We start from the raw sequence: 17,541 nt of genomic DNA on the forward strand, positions 1-17,541 counted from the left end.
ATATATATAGACACAGAGAGGAGAGGGAGCACATCGATCTCGCCGGCCAGTTATAGCGCCACCTCGTTCATGTCGTCGTTGACCGGCGACACCGACGGCAAGCAACCGTCATCCTCGTCGGCGTTCCAGATCACCAACATGTCCTATGTGTCCCGCGAAGAACGAGTAAAGGCGGCAGAGACCCGGGCGGCGGAGATGGACCATCACGGCCGAGTCCTCACCGGACGACCTTTTCATAGCCAACCTCTTCACGGCGGCAAACAACGAAAGCAGATCTGACATCCCAGTGTTGTCGACGGCACAGACGGTGATGGACTCCCGTAACTCCTTGTGCCACACCCAGCGCGTCATCACCGCCTCACCAGTAACTCCTTGTGCCGCTGTCCTCTGTCAAAGTCGGCGTCGTTTTTTGGGTTCGACGGCAACAAAAAACCATACCAGTTGTAGAGTTCATGATTTGGGGATTTTTTTTATTTTTTATTTTATTTTTGGTTGAATTTTATTTGGGGAAATTTGGCAAAACCATCATCAATTTCATTTTTTCGGCTAAGGTGGATTGGTTGGGCAGAATGGTGACTATGGAGGTTTTGGGTGGAGAGCGGTGATGGTTTTAATTGGTTGAAGGTGGTGGTGGACCGGTGGTTATGGGTTGAAGGCTTCGGACGGTGGAAAGGATGAAGGCGGCCTCGGCAATTTCGGCTTTGGATGATGTCGGCTGTGATGGACGGCGGGTGGTGTAGCGGCGGTGATGGACCGGCGAGGGCTCGGCCGTGAGGAAGAAATGCGGCAGTGGAGTGGACCAACCGGCAAGGATGAATCCAAGCTTCTTGTTCTGTAAATGGGTTTTGATTTTTTATTTTTTTTGTAATTTTGAAATTTTCTTGTTCTGTAAATGGGATGAATCCAAGCTTCTATGCCTTGGATCGTTTCAATTCTAATGCCAAAGGACCGGTCACGAGCATCTGTAAAACATACAACATATATATATATATAGATGTATACATATATAGGTAGATATATACTGCACAGATCGATGAGGGAGACGGACAAAACGTTAGGGCTTGTTTGGATACTAGTTGGGTCCAAATGTTTTTAAAGGTTATTATGGTCTTTTTACATTCCATAAGGGCTCTATGGTCATTTAGAGAAATATGGGCTATCACATGGTAGAAATCCATCGGCCGGTTGCCGGATTGGGGTAAAGTGCAACCAAACAACATACTTTAGGAGGGTTTTATGCTACTTTATAAATTCAGGGGGGTTTTTGCCTCATTAAGGTATAGTTGAAAGGGGTTTAATGCACTTTACCCTTTAAAATTTGAAATAGATAAAATGTCCTTTTAAGACAAAATAAAAATAAAAAGCACTGATTTCCAAAATATTGATAATTTTTTTGAATTTTTTATATATGTATATTTTGGGGTGGGGGGGGATTTTGGGGGGTTTTTTACAATTTTTTTGGGATTTTTATTAAAAAAAAAAAAAAGTGTGATTTACTTTAGCTCCCCTGCCAGCTACTGGTTTGGTACGGTGACTTTTGGGCCCAACCCAACCCGCTGACCCAACAGTCAAATCTTCTGAGCAGTCCAATTTTCCTTCAATTCAAACCCATCTTATCCTCACAGGGACACGTGTTCGTCTCCCGTAGCAGTTCCGTTATATTTTGACTGCCAATTTCCAGAGAAAATTGTTCTTGACATTCATAAAACGGTGTCGTGTAACCAACATCCATGGACGAAACGACGCCGTTAGTATGTGGGGAAGTTAATACAGGGACTATATTAATATGTGTAATACGGAGTACGATATGGTTTTTAGACGCATTAGGAGCATTTACCTGTTTTTGAGACCTCTGCTTCAACAGAGGACGAAGTAGAAAAAGAAGATAACGGTGTTGATTGTTGGCGGGAAAGGTGTGGGTCAGATGGTGGGATTTGGCGGTAAAGGAGGTGTGGGTCAGATTCTGGCCGCCGTCGCGGCAGCTCTCTTGCTCCGTCTGTTCTCCGGCCCTGGTCCGGCATTGTTGCCGGAAAATGAGGAGGAGGACGATGAAGACGGTGCCGGTGGAGAATTCGACGGCGGCGAAGATACGGAATCCGGTAAAGTTCCTCCAGTTACCATCCGGTGGAGCAACATCACGTGCTCCCTCTCTGATAAGTCCTCCAAATCAGTGAGTTATTCTTAATCTATAGTTAATCAATGACCAATAGCTAGGGTTTTGTCCAAATTGTGTTTGGACGGCTGAGAAAATGTAATAGAACGTATTGAAGTATTGCTTTGAAGAATTTTCAATGCAAGGGGAACGAGAAACGTGTACTCAACTAAGATTAATTTCACTATCTGTATGAATCAACTCATGGAAATATTTTTCGTACACGCACATGTATACCTTGGGAAAACAAGAATATAAATCATAGGACTCAGAATTTAATTTTCACAGTTTTATATTTTCGTGATTTTCTTAGCAACCAAACGGAGCATATTTTATTTGTGACGTTTCTGTGCTCATTTTATAGCCGTATAGCTATGAACTTTAGAAACTTTAGCAGGTTTTGTTAATGAATTTGACATTCTTCAGTCTCTATGTACGTGTGTGCTGATGTGTTTAAGGTAAAGACTTGTAGTAATCTTCAGTAATTGGGAATTCAGAAATGAGACCAAGAGATATTGAGATATATTTTTTTTTTTACTACTGACAGCATCAATTATTTAATTTTAAGATAATCAGCTAAAATTTATGTGTTGTTTCATTTGCTAGGTGAGATTCTTGCTTAAAGATGTGAGTGGAGAGGTGAAACCGGGAAGACTGCTTGCGATAATGGGCCCATCAGGGTCAGGGAAGACAACCCTTCTCAATGTTCTGGCAGGTCAAACAATGGCGTCCCCTCGGTTACATTTGTCTGGCCTTTTGGAGGTCAATGGACGAAAAATGTCAAACAAAAGCTACAAGTATGTTAGACTTGGCTGAAAGTGAAACTCTTAAAGCATTCCTTTGAAATATAGGTTGATTTATTGTATTTTTTGTAATTGCTATTGCAGATTTGCTTATGTGAGACAAGATGATCTTTTTTTCTCACAGTTGACAGTTCGAGAAACACTGTCTCTAGCCGCTGAACTCCAGTTACCAGACATTCCTTCCGTGGAAGAGAGAGATGAATATGTGAACAATCTCTTGTTCAAATTAGGCTTGGTAAGGCTGGCTTTACATTTTTCCAAAGTTGATTTGCATAGCTTAATTGTATCAAAAGATCATGTCTCCAATTGAGAAGTAGTATTTTAAGTAGCTGATCTTGACTGAGGTTTCCTTTCAAAATTCCTTGATATTGACATTTACTTCTTTTATGTGATGGTGAGTCATTATTAGTTTTTCAAAATAGAGTGATTGTTGCCCAAGAATTCGGAGGTGTGATCCTATTGAGTACTTCCTATTTTCCTTTCAGAATTCTTGCAGTTATAAGTAATATCAATCTTATCTGTTATTAGATGAAAAATTTAACTTTGATTGGAAACAACTTTGAAACTTTAAAGCTTTATGATTTCTTTTTCCTTGTGGTGGCTGCTTTATGGTCTTTCTTCAAAAGGTCAGTTGTGCTGATTCCTTGGTTGGGGATGCAAAAGTCCGCGGAATCAGTGGTGGTGAAAAGAAGCGTCTATCGATGGCATGTGAGCTTATTGCTAGCCCATCCGCCATATTTGCTGATGAGCCTACTACTGGTATGAATGCTTTCTATTTCTATGGTCTGCCTAAATGTCTCTTTGTTTTCTGTAAGGAAAGGTGATGAAACACTCCGCATATGCACATTTTATTTTTATTTTCAAATTGCCGATAACAACTCTTGAGCATCTTGGTAATCATGACTGGTTAACATTAGCTGGGATATATTTAATTAGGTACAATCGAGAGACTCATAGGATTTTGAGTTTAAAGATAATTCTTAGGCACTGATGAGAGAATCATATGGGGTGGTTATATTTGGTGAGCGTTTGAGTATAAAGAGAATGTTTTGGAGTAGTAACAGTGTAGAGGTTGAACTGCAGAAAAAATAGATTAATACTTGTTAATTGTTTATCCCATTATGTTTTTTCAATACACTCCATAATCATAATAAAGTCTTACAATGAAAGAGACCACACCGGAGAATAAACTTGGTCTGCTTAATATACAGTAATAGATTTTATCTTCCAGTCAATCTGGCTCATATAATTTGTTGTTTCAGTAGATTTAGAATCTTATATATATGGTCCAAATGAAATAATTTATGCTCCATTGTTATGTTCTGCATACTTGTTCAGTCAGTAAACTATTAATTGCTTAGTCTTACTAACAAAAACAAGCTTGGGAAAGCCAAAACTTGCCAAACTTGAATATGCCATTTTACCTTGATTAAGCACGAGTCTTGAAAAGATAAGATTAAAACTCTCAGCTTGACTCGGCTTAATTTTCGCAACTACTTTTCAATGTCCAACATTAGGCTACTTGTGACGGAGGGTGTGGAAGGAATAAATTGACCTAATTCTATAACATATAGTTTTTTATTAAATGAATATATAGCATATAAGACAAACATATAATTTTGATTCATTTTCATGGCTTTTATGTTAATCATTGCATAATGTGGAAAATGCAACTTGAGAAATATTTTTCCATAATTATGTATATATACTACTAATCCTCTCTTATGATACATATACCATCCTATTTTCTTTCTTCTTTTCCAATTTTTTGTTAGAGCAAGGTGCATATTTTGGAGCGTTTTTTTCCTATTTACGAGAGTATGGAACATAGCTCCGTTCAAGTATTGATTAATGTCTGCAAAAGTGTTGTCAAGTATATGAAACTATATAATATATTTACATTATGAGCACAACCAAGAAGTGTCATACATGTAATTATTCGTGTCCATGACATGCTGATGGCTGACGTGTTTGACACATATATGGCTCCTTTGTAGAAGTGTCATCGTGACTTAGATGTCTAGTCTCCGACCATGTAAATCAAATTAAAGTGTTGCCAAGTGTTGAGAGCTTTCTTGCCCCAACCTTCCACTGAAGGATTATATGTCATTTTCTGAGCTTTTAATCGAGAGGCTTCATGAGTTAATTTTGAAACATCATCTTGGTCTTTATAGGATGAAATAAGATCATGAAATTTCAATGTTTCTTTGAAGCATTATATTTTATTTTTATTTTTCGTATGTTATCCTTTAAAATTTGAAATATTTCCTCTTTCTAGTTATCAAAATGATTTATTAGCTTCAGCTATTTCCAGTGATTTCATGTCGTTATGCTCACTCATCATTGAATTATTCATAACTTCTGTACTAGTTCGTGATAATTGTACCATTTGGGCTTGGTATAACTGAAGCAGTAAATATAAGGAGAGAAAACTGTGAGGGGAGGACCAACAGCCTAGACTGTTACGTCATAGTATGCACAGTTCTATTCAGACCTAGAGGGGAGTATAAGTCATAGGGATTTTAATATTCTAAGTTTTAATCTTCAATTATAATTTTTTAATTCCTAATTAAATTTAACTCATGTCTCAATGATCAAACCAATTAAAAATATGTAAGCATTCGAAAACACATAAGGCATTATCACAAAGTAAAAGAGAGATTCACTGAAAAAAATTAAAAGAGAGACTAAATTTTACATGGAAAACCCTAGAAAGGGGGAACAAATAGGACCTTCAGTCCGGGCAAAAACAACCTTCTATAGAGAAAAAAATGTTTAAAGCCCTAGGTATCAAACTCTATCCTCTAAAGTTAGCCTATTTAGCTTTGATTGAGAGTTAAGACTCACATACATCGTTCTCCATCAATCATGTATGTTGTCAATCAACAAACTTGTTTTTTAAAAATGTTTGCTCTCCTTGGTTGTTCATTTGCTCCTTGATCTTCTGTAAATCTGGTTGTTTGATGGTTGATAATCTTCATTTGACTTCATGCTTTGATTTACTTAATCACATATGGAATTTCTTGGTGTGCTATGTAAAACCCAGAATTGCATATCAAAGCTCTATTCTCTCTCTTTGTGCCTCTCAATCTCACAAGAACATTATAACCATGTATCTTTAGTCAATACAGGAATCCTAAATAAAATAGGAAAGTTGTATCAGTCAGTTTTATGAAATTCGGAATAGTCAAAAACTTTTGCCTGGATTGATTGGGCTTCAGGTTTGATTGTTCGAGCTACTCTAGTAGCCTTCACTTGATAGATTTTATCGACTGTTATCAATCGTTCGATTCAATCTGCTTTGATTTCAAGGGTCGGTCGGGCTCTTAATCATTCCTTCTTTAATTTTTTAAAATTTTCCAATAGTTCGATTAATCCACATTAGGGTTCAATCAATCAGAGTCCCTGCTTCAAAAATATTTTGATTATAGTAATTTAAATCTTTTTTAGGCCCAAGTCTAGGTCATGGTGGTCCATCTATCTCATAAATAATCTGACCTACCAACGGGCCAGTGGCCTAACGGTATCAGTCTCTTACCTCCCAAAGGGAGGCCAGGGGTTCAAGTCTCAGAAGAGACGTGTGTGTGAGTACCAACTAGGAAAAATAAAATAATATAAAATAAAAAAATCTGACCTAGATCCCTATGTTCGTTAAGGTCTTATATCACCTTTACCTAATTATGTGATTGAGCTTGATGAATTTCTCCATTTTCTTTGATGTCACTTCATCTTCATTCTCTTCAGTGATACACATATAGACATACTAATGGACATTTTGTTCTACCAAAACCTAGTTTTGTATTGGAACTTTCAAATTTATGACTATATCTGCAGAAATTTTCGTCTTTTTTTCTTTTCCCAATTCTTTGTTGATTTAGTAATTAGATAACTTATTACATGCTTTCAGGACTTGATGCCTTCCAGGCAGAGAAGGTAATGGAAACACTCCGACAACTTGCACAGGATGGACATACTGTAATTTGCTCCATACACCAGCCTAGAGGTTCAGTGTATAGTAAATTCGACGACATTGTGTTGCTAACGGAAGGCGCACTTGTTTATGCTGGTCCTGCACATGATGAGCCACTGACCTACTTCTCAAATTTTGGGTAGTTATTTAAACTTGGCTCATCTAATATTTCTGTGTGTGTACAACTGCCTCTTTCTTAGAAATGATTGTTTTATCATTTTGTTTTGGACATGTTTATCTTGCTAAAAATAAGCTAGCATGCTACATGCAAAATTTTAGTTTTCAAAAGAAACAAAAATTACTCTCCAGAAATGCCACCAAGCAGACGCGGTATCCAATCTATATTTACTGCAACTATTGGTAACCTTGAAGTCAGTTTCGAGTTGTCAATAGGAACTATCTTTTAACCATTTGGCTGTACTTTCTTTGTTTGTTTGGCATAGAGGTGGCTCAAAGGGATTGTTGGACGATTGAGTTGTCTGGTTTGTTTCCTAGAACTAAATTTTGTTTTTAAATAAACTTCTGCTGAAACTATAGTCTTCCAGTTGTTTTGATGTAAAAATATTACTCCAAAAAGTGTTTTAACATAATTATTTTCCCATAGAAAACAATGACTTCCTTTTCCTTGGAAAACTTGAACTTCCTTTTCCTTTTTAGCGTCAGATTGAAGTTGTACATAATAATCTTCAATTCTAAAAACTCCATGTTACATATAAACATGCATATCTTGTATTTAGTGCCATTGATACGTGTGTATATAGAATGGATATATGGATATATAGATATTTAGATCCACTATACATTGACATGCACGTGACAGGTGTGTACTAGTATAAACTCATATATAAATATATATAATGCACATGCGTATGTGAACTAAGCACCCTTACGTGTTCATATAGGTCTTCGTGTATGTGCATTATATAATTATTACACACACACACGCACACACACACACACATATATATGCATATGGTATGAGCTCAGGAGTCTATCTGCCGATATGAAAATGGCATGTTGAGGAGGAAGTCATAACTCACAAATTATTTCAGTTTCTATAAGCTGTTATTTATTTATATAAATTTTTTTTTTTTCCCTCAAAAAACATGCATAATTTTTTTTACAAATAGCCAAACACCGTAAATGAACTGTTTTTTGGCAAATAATTAGTGGCGAATGACTCCTTTTTCCTATATAAATTATAAATTTTCACAAGATGCGGTGAACCATGAATAATATATATGATAGTTCTAAGGACCGGAATCCGAGGTTTTAACACCACTTAGCATAAGGCCAAAAACTAATTTACATTGGTGAATAGATTGAAAATAACTGATTCTAAGTTCTAATAATTATTATTGAAACACAGCAATATGAAGTAGTTAAGTATAGAGAGCAGAAAGATATAAATTATGCAATCACACAAGAATACACGTTTTTTTTATGTGGAATATCTTATCGAGAAAAACTACGGGACCTAGTCCAGGCAGACCAAATCCACTCTGAGAGAGGAAGGTTACAACCTTGGTTAACAATTCTCAAAACCTTAGAAACCCCTACTTACCTCATTGACATTAAGGACGCCAAACTTTCTCCTGAAAATCAAGGCTGCCCGTTCGCTCGTTACCAGAGTTCTTCCTCATGCATGAACTTCTCCACTAGTGAATTGGTCTCAACCACTAGTCGTCTAGGTTGTGTGTGTTTGTTGTATAAAAACACTTGGGTGTTGATGGCAATGTAAGTGTTGGGTTTTGTGGCTCGAATTCAGTGTGTATGCAGATTTTTATCGATCGACACTTTGATCGAGCTACTCTTGACTTCGATATAGTCTATTAATTTTTCTGAAAATTGTCAGTTGATCAACGAGGCTCCCTATATATATATATATTTTTGTTGAAAAATTCTTGTTTAAATATATTTATTCCAAAAACAACTTTATGCAGTTAAAACATCTTTTTCATGAATCAAGATGTGTGTGAATTATGCATTAAAATGAGAATGCATGATCATGAAATCCTAATTGGTTAGTTAGTTATCCAAAAGGTGATTTTAGCTTTTTGCCGTTTGATGTATATTCAGATTCTGACTGCTCCTGGACAAAGGAACCACCACAAACTTACTAAATAAGCTAACTTTTGAAAATCTGATTAAAAGCTAAAAACAAAAATACAAACTCCAGCTTTTGTCATGAATTTGGCAACACTAAGTTCTAATCCTAACAAGATCCTTAACAACATGAAGCACACTGTACAAATTGAACATGTGATTTGAAGTTTCGAACCTGAATATATGTAAAAATTTACATGAGCCTTTGATAAATCAACAGCTGTTTCATAATTTCTTTTAACTAGAACAATGTACACAGGAAGTATAAAAAAACGTACACAAGTTGTCACATTATAGCAAATGGACTGTCAAGTCCATAAGACGGTAACATTCATAATGCTGCTTGTATTATTATGTATTTATGTCCAAATCAAATCGGAAACTATTTTTTTTCCCTTTCCATTTCTTCCCTATTAGCGGCTTAGCATATATTTAACCATCTGTGTTGAATGCTTTCCATTATTATGTTGTTAGCACACAAAATAATGATACAAGTTGTTCGCTTTTAAAATTTATGGTCTATGGCTGCACTATGTGTATAACTGAGTGCTATGTTTAGTTTTTAATTATTCATGATGTAGGAGTAATTTCTAACTGCTATTTCAGAAAGACTTAACAGATTAATGCTTGCTCAACAGGTATCGTTGCCCAGATCATGTGAATCCTGCTGAATTTTTGGCTGACCTAATATCCATAGACTATAATTCTGCCGAAAGTGTCTACTCTTCCCAGAAAAGGATAGATGGTCTTGTTGAGTCGTTCTCACAACAAACATCATCAATTCTATATGCAACTTCTCTTACTAGAAGGGAGTCCTTTAAGAAGAGCATGAACTTGAAACAGAAAACTACTTTCAAATGGAAAGGAGGATGGTGGAGGCAGTTCTGGTTACTTCTTAAACGTGCGTGGATGCAGGTAGTTCTTTCTAAAGTCATTCAATTCTTAGGGTTACTATACTGTTTATGTATATATATATATACATATCCAGCAAAGACATAATTTTAGTCCTTCACTTTGCTCCATCTATAATTGCGGTTCATTTTCCTAAGTAATTTTCCTGGTGTTCAGACAGACTTTAACAATATTATTCACCATCAGTTTTTTATGTTTGTTATGACTTAAGTCACTTGACAATGAGGAAACAACCAGAAAGATGCATATAGCTAGTACAGTGGATTCATATAATACAGTAGGTTGTTATGTGACATGCTGTAGAGAAGCTCTCGTTTTCAATCTACTTCTGTAATTTTATTGTGTAGAAATTGTATTTACATTGTCAGTATTTCAATGTCTTGTCCTCTTTAATTGAGGACCTGTGAATGGATGGAATGACTAGGCTTCTCGCGATGGGCCAACAAACAAAGTTCGGGGAAGAATGTCAATTGCATCAGCAATAATATTTGGTTCAGTTTTTTGGAGAATGGGAAGATCTCAGACTGCAATACAGGACAGAATGGGATTGCTCCAGGTACAAAATATTGATGATTAACTCGAAATTCTTTCATATAGTTATGATTGATTTGCAAAATATTCATTGCAGTATACAACTCTAGTTGTTTTAAGCTGTGATAACCCTAAGGAGGAACAATAGGCTTCTCTTCAATTTTGATTCTGTCCATTTCCATCACGCACTGTTTATTTTAATTGCCTCCTTTAGCATAGGTTGGCTCCACATGAATTTATAGTTAATAATTGCTATAAAATAAGTGGACAGAATTGAAATTGAAGAGGACCTAAGCCTGGAACACCCTCTTTATGAATAGCTCTTCTTTCACTTTTTTTTGCCCCTTTAATGAGAAAATTATGGGAATGATGATGTTCTAAGTGGTGAAACATCATAGTAATTGTGGGATTTTTTTTTTTTTTGCATCTTTATTTGTCCTCGTTGAGGGATGAATCTCCGAGGTTGTCAATGAAACCATTACTATTTTTTGCCATGGTGATTGTGTAACTGCACTTGTGAATTTCTGTAGAGAAGACTTCATGTACAGAAGACTTCAATACCATTTTATGCCTGGCATCCTACTTCTGTTATCAACATCTAGCTCAAGTATTGACCACAAATTCTGTACTTCTTGAGATTGGTACGTTTGTGTTTTAAAAAATTACACTGCAACCACTAATAGAAGCTGTCGGCTAACGCTGTTAACAGAAACTTTGAAGTTACGGTTATACCCTCATTCTCCTAATGTTACTTTCTTAAATAGCATTGACAAGTCAATGAAACGTGAAAAGACTTAAAAGCCAATTAATGAAGTCCATATTTTCTTTGGAGTACCATTTCCCTAAAGATGCACACAGACACATATATAAAGATGCATATACATATACACCTATATAGAAGCTGTCGGCTAACATTGTTAACGGAAACTTTGAAGTTACGGTTATACCCTTATTCTCCTAATGTTACTTCTTAAATAGCATTGACAAGTTAATGAATTGTGAAAAGACTTAAAAGCCCATGAATGAAGTCCATATTTTCTTTGTAGTACCATTTTAAAACCCTAAAGATGCACACACACACACACACACACACATATAAAGATGCATATACATATACACCTATATATACACAAATACAACTATAATAAAGTATTCTAATCCGCACATATTTATTTAAATACACTGCTTCAACTAGAATTAATACTAATTCCAACTAAATCACACTTCTTATTTAATCTCATTCTTCAACCCATCAGCTCATTCACCACGTTTCAAATATATAAATATATCTACGTATATTGTATGTATAAAACCCAAACCACAGACCAACAAGCTTTAGGTCTGCTTCTGATTCTTTTAGATACATACCAAACTCGCCACGCATTTTCGAACTCTCCTTTCCTGTGGCTGACATTGATTCAACCCCAATTGACATGTCTTTGGTCCCTTTAATATCCACCACAGATGTTGCGGTAAATGCCATAAACAAACGATACGAAGGGTTGGTCAAGGTTCGAACCAAAGCCATCAAAGGCAAAGGAGCTTGGTATTGGGCACATCTTGAACCCTTTTTCGTGGTAGGCTCGATTTCAAGTACGACAAAGCAAAAAATGGAGTCAGAAGCTAGAATTAGGGAATCTTTTTCTTTCAAGTTGCTTCTTATGGGTTGAAGAGCAAGAACGTAGAAAGTGGGGAAGATAATTTTACTAAGTTGAATCTAAACTAGAATATACTCTCTTTTTTCTTTCTATAACTTTATTTATTATATACTAAAATATGTATTAGATATTTAATTAGTAAATTAGATTTTTTTTTTTTTTTTTTTTTTTTTTTTTTCTTATTTGGTACTCACACACACATGCCTCCACCGAGGCTCGAACCCCTAACCTCCCTTTGGGAAGTAGGAGCTGGGTACCGTTAGGCCATTGGCATGTTGGTATATTAGATATATATTCTTAAAATATGTTAGATGTAAATATATGTATACACGCAATTTGTGTATATACAGACTAAATCTTGAATTAATCGATCCATTAATAACCCAAACTTCTGTGGACTAGTCAGAGAAACAAGGGTAGAATGGTCTTTAATCTGAAGGCAAAATTGTCCATATAATGAGATGTTTAAGGAGTATTTTGTCCTTTTACTTGTTTAAAGGAAAAAATCGGCATTTCAAATTGTTTAGATAATCCTTTTGTAACGGTCAACCCATTTGACCACCATGGCTGGGTTCTCAATGTTACCTAAACATAAACATTAAGGGTACCATGCGCAATTTTTGAAAATACGAGGGTGCCATGTGTAATTTAAGCTTTCATGAAGGGGTAAGTGTAATTTTCCCTATTTTATATTTCATATGCTCCTTAATTGTTCAAAATGTATCCATTTTAATAATAATTTTGCATGGTAACAGTGAGAAAATCCATTTCATAACAAGTACCTGGTCTTAAGCACTCTCGTGCCATTCAACCATCAGTTTCATATGTCTTGCGCATGGTTTATATTGGCCTTTTCTCTTAATGTGCACGCATGTTTGGCATTTTCTTATTTATTATTATTTATTTCATTTTTTTCGTTTATTTAATTATTTATTTTCTTGTGGGCCGAGCTTTTTCTCTATCTTATGTACCAAAAATAAGTGCAATTCAGCCAGTTAATACAAGTATTTTACTAGAATTTGGTGGATACACTGAATTTTTAATTGATATGGTTCATTCAAGTAGTTTACTAGAACTTCCACTTCAAATCTAGTTGATGACATTCATGTCGCTGGATATTGTTTTTTTAAGTTCGTTTATGGAATTACTAAGGAATTTTCATCCCCTTCTGAAGTCCTCATATGCAGTTTTCCACTCTTCTGCTGTGGCTAGTCTGTGAAATGTCCCTTGCTGAACTTTTATCCTTGTCTTGTCAAAATTAAGAAAAATATTTCTGTCAATAAATTGGAAGCTATGATATTCAAGTTCCAATTTGATTGAGTTTACATATTCAAGTAAAACAATATTTGGTTGTTTATCTGGGTTTCTTTTTCCTTCTTTTCATTTTCCTCTCTCAGGTTGCTGCTATAAACACAGCAATGGCTGCACTCACAAAGACAGTGGGTGTGTTTCCCAAGGAACGTGCAATTGTAGATAGAGAGCGTGCTAAAGGGTCTTATACATTAGGACCGTATCTGCTGTCCAAGCTGATAGCTGAGATCCCTGTTGGAGCAGCATTTCCATTATTATTTGGCACTGTTTTGTACCCCATGGCTCGTCTCCATCCTACTTTGTCCAGGTGATTTTTCTGCTAATTTTAACATTATGAGGTTCATATTGTGATACTAAATGCAGCTGTGAATGCTACTTTATATCATCCTCAACTCCGAATGATATATTTTCTTGAGCTTTCAATATTTTTTGCTGTGTGTATGTTTGCTAGTAAATGTTTAAGCTAATACATATAAGCAATTTAACCTTTTAGGCATGGGATAGTTTATCAATTGCAACATTTGATGGAACTGATTCTGAACTTTGACTTTTTAGATTTGGAAAGTTCTGTGGAATTGTGACAGTGGAGTCCTTTGCTGCATCTGCAATGGGCCTAACTGTTGGGGCGATGGTTCCAACCACCGAAGCAGCAATGGCCTTAGGGCCGTCTCTTATGACAGTTTTCATTGTATTTGGAGGCTATTATGTTAATGCAGATAATACACCTATAATCTTTCGATGGATTCCTCGTGCTTCACTTATAAGATGGTAAATTTATTCTTACTTACCAGTGAGAGAAATCTCATCGAATTGATACAAACTGACTGGTGGATATTTTCTTTCTTTCCCGACCATTGATATCGCTAATATTTCTTGGGGTACTTTCAGGGCATTTCAAGGGCTTTGCATCAATGAATTTACTGGTCTTCATTTTGATCATCAGCATTCATTTGATATACAATCTGGAGAACAGGTAAGGGAATAAATTTAAACACTATTTGATTATTTAATATGAAGATCTCAAAAGGGATGGCTCTAATGGGATCAGACCAGAATCTGAGTGGACAAAACTAATTTTTTATCGTAATTACTGGATTATGGTTCAGGCCATAGGGCTGGTATATGTGGAGCTTCAGGCTTGTTGAGCATGAGATCTTAGGATTTTGGAAGTTTCTATCGTACTGATAAAAAAATTATATTATTTGATATGCTTTGAACTTTTTGTTTCAAGATTATGCTTCTGCTTCTACTAAGCCTAATCTGTCATTATGTAAAGAAAAGAAAGATGAGCCTTCATGAGGAGATCTTGCTTAAGGCAGCTGCAAGATAAGCAAAAAGTAGTTTTTGTCATCCCCACCGTCTGGTTATCAAAAATGATAAAGCTCTCGTGTCAAGAATCTCAAGCTTCATATGCATGATGAATGTCTTGCGCCAAAATTTATAACTTCATGAGTCATCGTGATGGACTGACCTCCTGTAGAGATGCGATAACTGCTTGTTGCTGACCTTGTAGCTTTATACTTTTGAGAGGTCCTTGTGGAGCCTTGTTCTTTCTTGCCCTTCTAATTATACCACCATTATAAATGTGTATATGTACTTTTGTGTGTGCGCGTGTGTAGGGGGGTGGGGGTGAGGGGTGGTTTACATTTCATTGAAATGGTTTCTCATAAGATTGAGTTGAGTCCATGTCGGGGCATTAATTTAAATTGCAGATCTTGAACACGGCTGCTATACCAAAATTATAGATGCCTCACTACACATGCCTCAACTATGGTTTATTGTCTGTTTATATAAATGTGGTGGGACAAAAGCTTCCAAGTTGACTGATGAAAGAACTGAGCTATTTTGATTTTCTTTTTTTCCTTTTGATTTCTGCAGGCACTTGACCGCCTTTCCTTTGGAGGCAGTCGCATTAGAGATACAGTTATGGCTCAAAGTAGAATACTGTTGTTTTTGTACTGCACCACTTATCTTCTCCTCGAGAAAAACAAGCCCCAATACCAGCGCCTTGAGCAGCCGCCTCTTAACCAAATCCAAACAGAGCCAAAGCTTGAGCCTTCTAAGAGTGACCAGGAGGAGGAACCATACGAGCAACTTGAACCTCCTCTGCATGACCAAGGTAAACCAACCGAGAAGCTTGAATCTCCTCCCATTGACCAAATGAACCTCTATAACCTAGAAGGTCTGTAAATTAATTAGGCATTGATGATGTTGACATGAGATGTGCTCCTATTTGATGCTTTATCTCATACAGGTGCTATGTAAAGAAGATGCCTATGCAATAAAGGAAAGCCCCATGCCTTTTCTGAGCTAATGAGCTGTTCTAGTGAAACATGATTGCAGTTAACACTGTTGATTTATTGTATCATTACAACTCGACTCAGCTAAAAGATTCTTATTTGGAGCTGCTTGTGATGGATGGCTTGCCAGGACAGCACCAAGTTTCAGTAAATGTGATTTAGTTTACAGTTTCAGGATAATCTTGTTTGTTTGTTTTTTATTTTTAGTTTGTTTGTCGGTTTTTTAATTTTAATTTTTTCGTTGTGTTGTTTTGAATGGTTTGTTTCTCTAGTAATGTACTATAATTGGTGTTTAGTTTATTGATACTTAAGAGTCCGTTTGATATGAGGAAAGCGTTGAGGAACAAGTGACTGTGATGGATGGAACGTCCATCTAGGAGAAAAGGAAGGGTTTAGGAAGGGAGGAAATAAATCATTTTATTTGGACTCATCATAAACCTTCCTCTCAATGTTCCTTGGTCTTGGGAAAAAGGAGGGATTTTTTTTTTTTTTTTTTAATTTTTTATTGGGAAGAAACTCACACCAATTTGTCTCTACGGTGACTTCAACCTTCACTTTACACTTTGAAAGGTAAAGGAAACATCCTCACTTTTCACTTTAGAAGATAGAGAAAATACCTTTGGTAAGAGGAGGGTTCTTCTTTTATCAGTTTCATTTTTGCTCTTCTAAAATGCTTCTTTCTAATCATGGAAGTATATCATGGTCAAAAGGTATAATGTCCCTTTCGTTCTTTATTTCCTTCCTACTCAACCAAACAGCAAAAGAAAAGCTCCTATTTTGGTGATACAGTTTTGGGTAAATTATATTGTACTCCTTGATGTTAGGTCAAATTTTAAATAGATGGACATTTGGTTAACTGTCAATTACATTTTGAAAGAGTGAATCCCACCTGTCACTTTTTAGTGGTGTCAATGTACTTTATACATGAAAAATGACTATATTATATTCTTTTGACTTCTTGTTGACTTAAAAAAGGTATTTAAAATTTTTTTTATGACAAAAATACCTCCAGCAGTTCTCAAAAAGCCATCAACATAACACATTACTATTATCCAAATTCATGAATAAAATAAAAATAAACTAAATTAAACAATTAAACATTTAAAGTAACACATAATTTCAAACAAACACACCATCAAATTACCTCAAACAAACACACAAATAAAACACACAATACTCATTAATCAATTAAATCATTTAAACACATAAACATATACCCATATAAACACATAACTACATAATCAATTAAAATGTAATTAAAATAAATAATTAAATCCAAATAATCCCAAATAAATCCTTTAAAAAGTAGGGGTATTACATTTAGTACATTGGATTGATAAATAATAGTTATCCAAAAAACTAATTAAGTAACAGTTGGGGCTAAATTATAATTATTTGTATCCTTGACTAAGAATTAGCAGTGGACTAGAATTCAATTAAAGTTTTAGATAAAGAGATGCCTATCAGATGCCACTCCTAGTCCAACATGGAATGTAAGTAGTAGATCAAAAGGTAAATTTGTGTAGAACAAGAAGATGTAAATTCTTTGGGACTTTTCCAAAGGAGTAGTATAATTGCTCCTAAGCTCTAAAATGCCAAAATTTTTATATTATGAAGAGAGAAAATTACTTCAATTTCAAAGCAGAGAGATACATTTTTATATATCGGATTATTTTTACAAATTCTGAAGAAGATCTAAAGCCCACAATTTCAACTACATGAAGATTTCCTAACCAAAGATAGAAGTGAAGATCTAGAAGGTACCACATTTGATACAACATCGAAGGATTGTGGATTC

At 35.6% G+C, this 17,541-nt stretch overlaps 1 protein-coding gene across 2 annotated transcripts; it reads left to right on the plus strand.

The window, feature by feature from the left end:
- Window positions 1–1,809: 1,809 nt before the first annotated feature.
- On the plus strand, window positions 1,810–16,047 carry LOC132295372 (ABC transporter G family member 7). Of its 2 annotated transcripts, none has more exons than XM_059793604.1 (12): window positions 1,810–2,170; window positions 2,759–2,949; window positions 3,040–3,190; window positions 3,582–3,714; window positions 6,863–7,064; window positions 9,670–9,946; window positions 10,368–10,499; window positions 13,530–13,750; window positions 13,999–14,211; window positions 14,332–14,416; window positions 15,322–15,625; window positions 15,698–16,047. In XM_059793604.1, the coding sequence occupies exons 1-12, from the start codon at window positions 1,925–1,927 to the stop codon at window positions 15,706–15,708; spliced, it is 2,166 nt and encodes a 721-aa protein (XP_059649587.1). In that variant the 5' UTR covers window positions 1,810–1,924; the 3' UTR covers window positions 15,709–16,047. The 2 variants fall into 2 exon arrangements, with proteins under 2 accessions (XP_059649587.1, XP_059649588.1); XM_059793605.1 differs by having other exon boundaries at window positions 15,322–15,562.
- Window positions 16,048–17,541: the final 1,494 nt, after the last annotated feature.

Source organism: Cornus florida, unplaced genomic scaffold (genome assembly GCF_030987335.1).
Source record: "Cornus florida cultivar Cherokee Brave unplaced genomic scaffold, ASM3098733v1 CherokeeBrave_3.0.0_Hap2_Chr02, whole genome shotgun sequence".
NCBI classification, from domain to species: domain Eukaryota; kingdom Viridiplantae; phylum Streptophyta; class Magnoliopsida; order Cornales; family Cornaceae; genus Cornus; species Cornus florida.

Excerpts from the sequence above, each read along its gene's own strand:
- LOC132295372 (XM_059793604.1), top strand. The coding sequence starts at position 1,925 with ATGGTGGGATTTGGCGGTAAAGGAGGTGTGGGTCAGATTCTGGCCGCC. Across the intron at positions 9,947-10,367 it reads TTAAACGTGCGTGGATGCAG|GCTTCTCGCGATGGGCCAAC; the intron begins GTAGTTCTTTCT and ends TGGAATGACTAG. Across the intron at positions 10,500-13,529 it reads ACAGAATGGGATTGCTCCAG|GTTGCTGCTATAAACACAGC; the intron begins GTACAAAATATT and ends TTCCTCTCTCAG.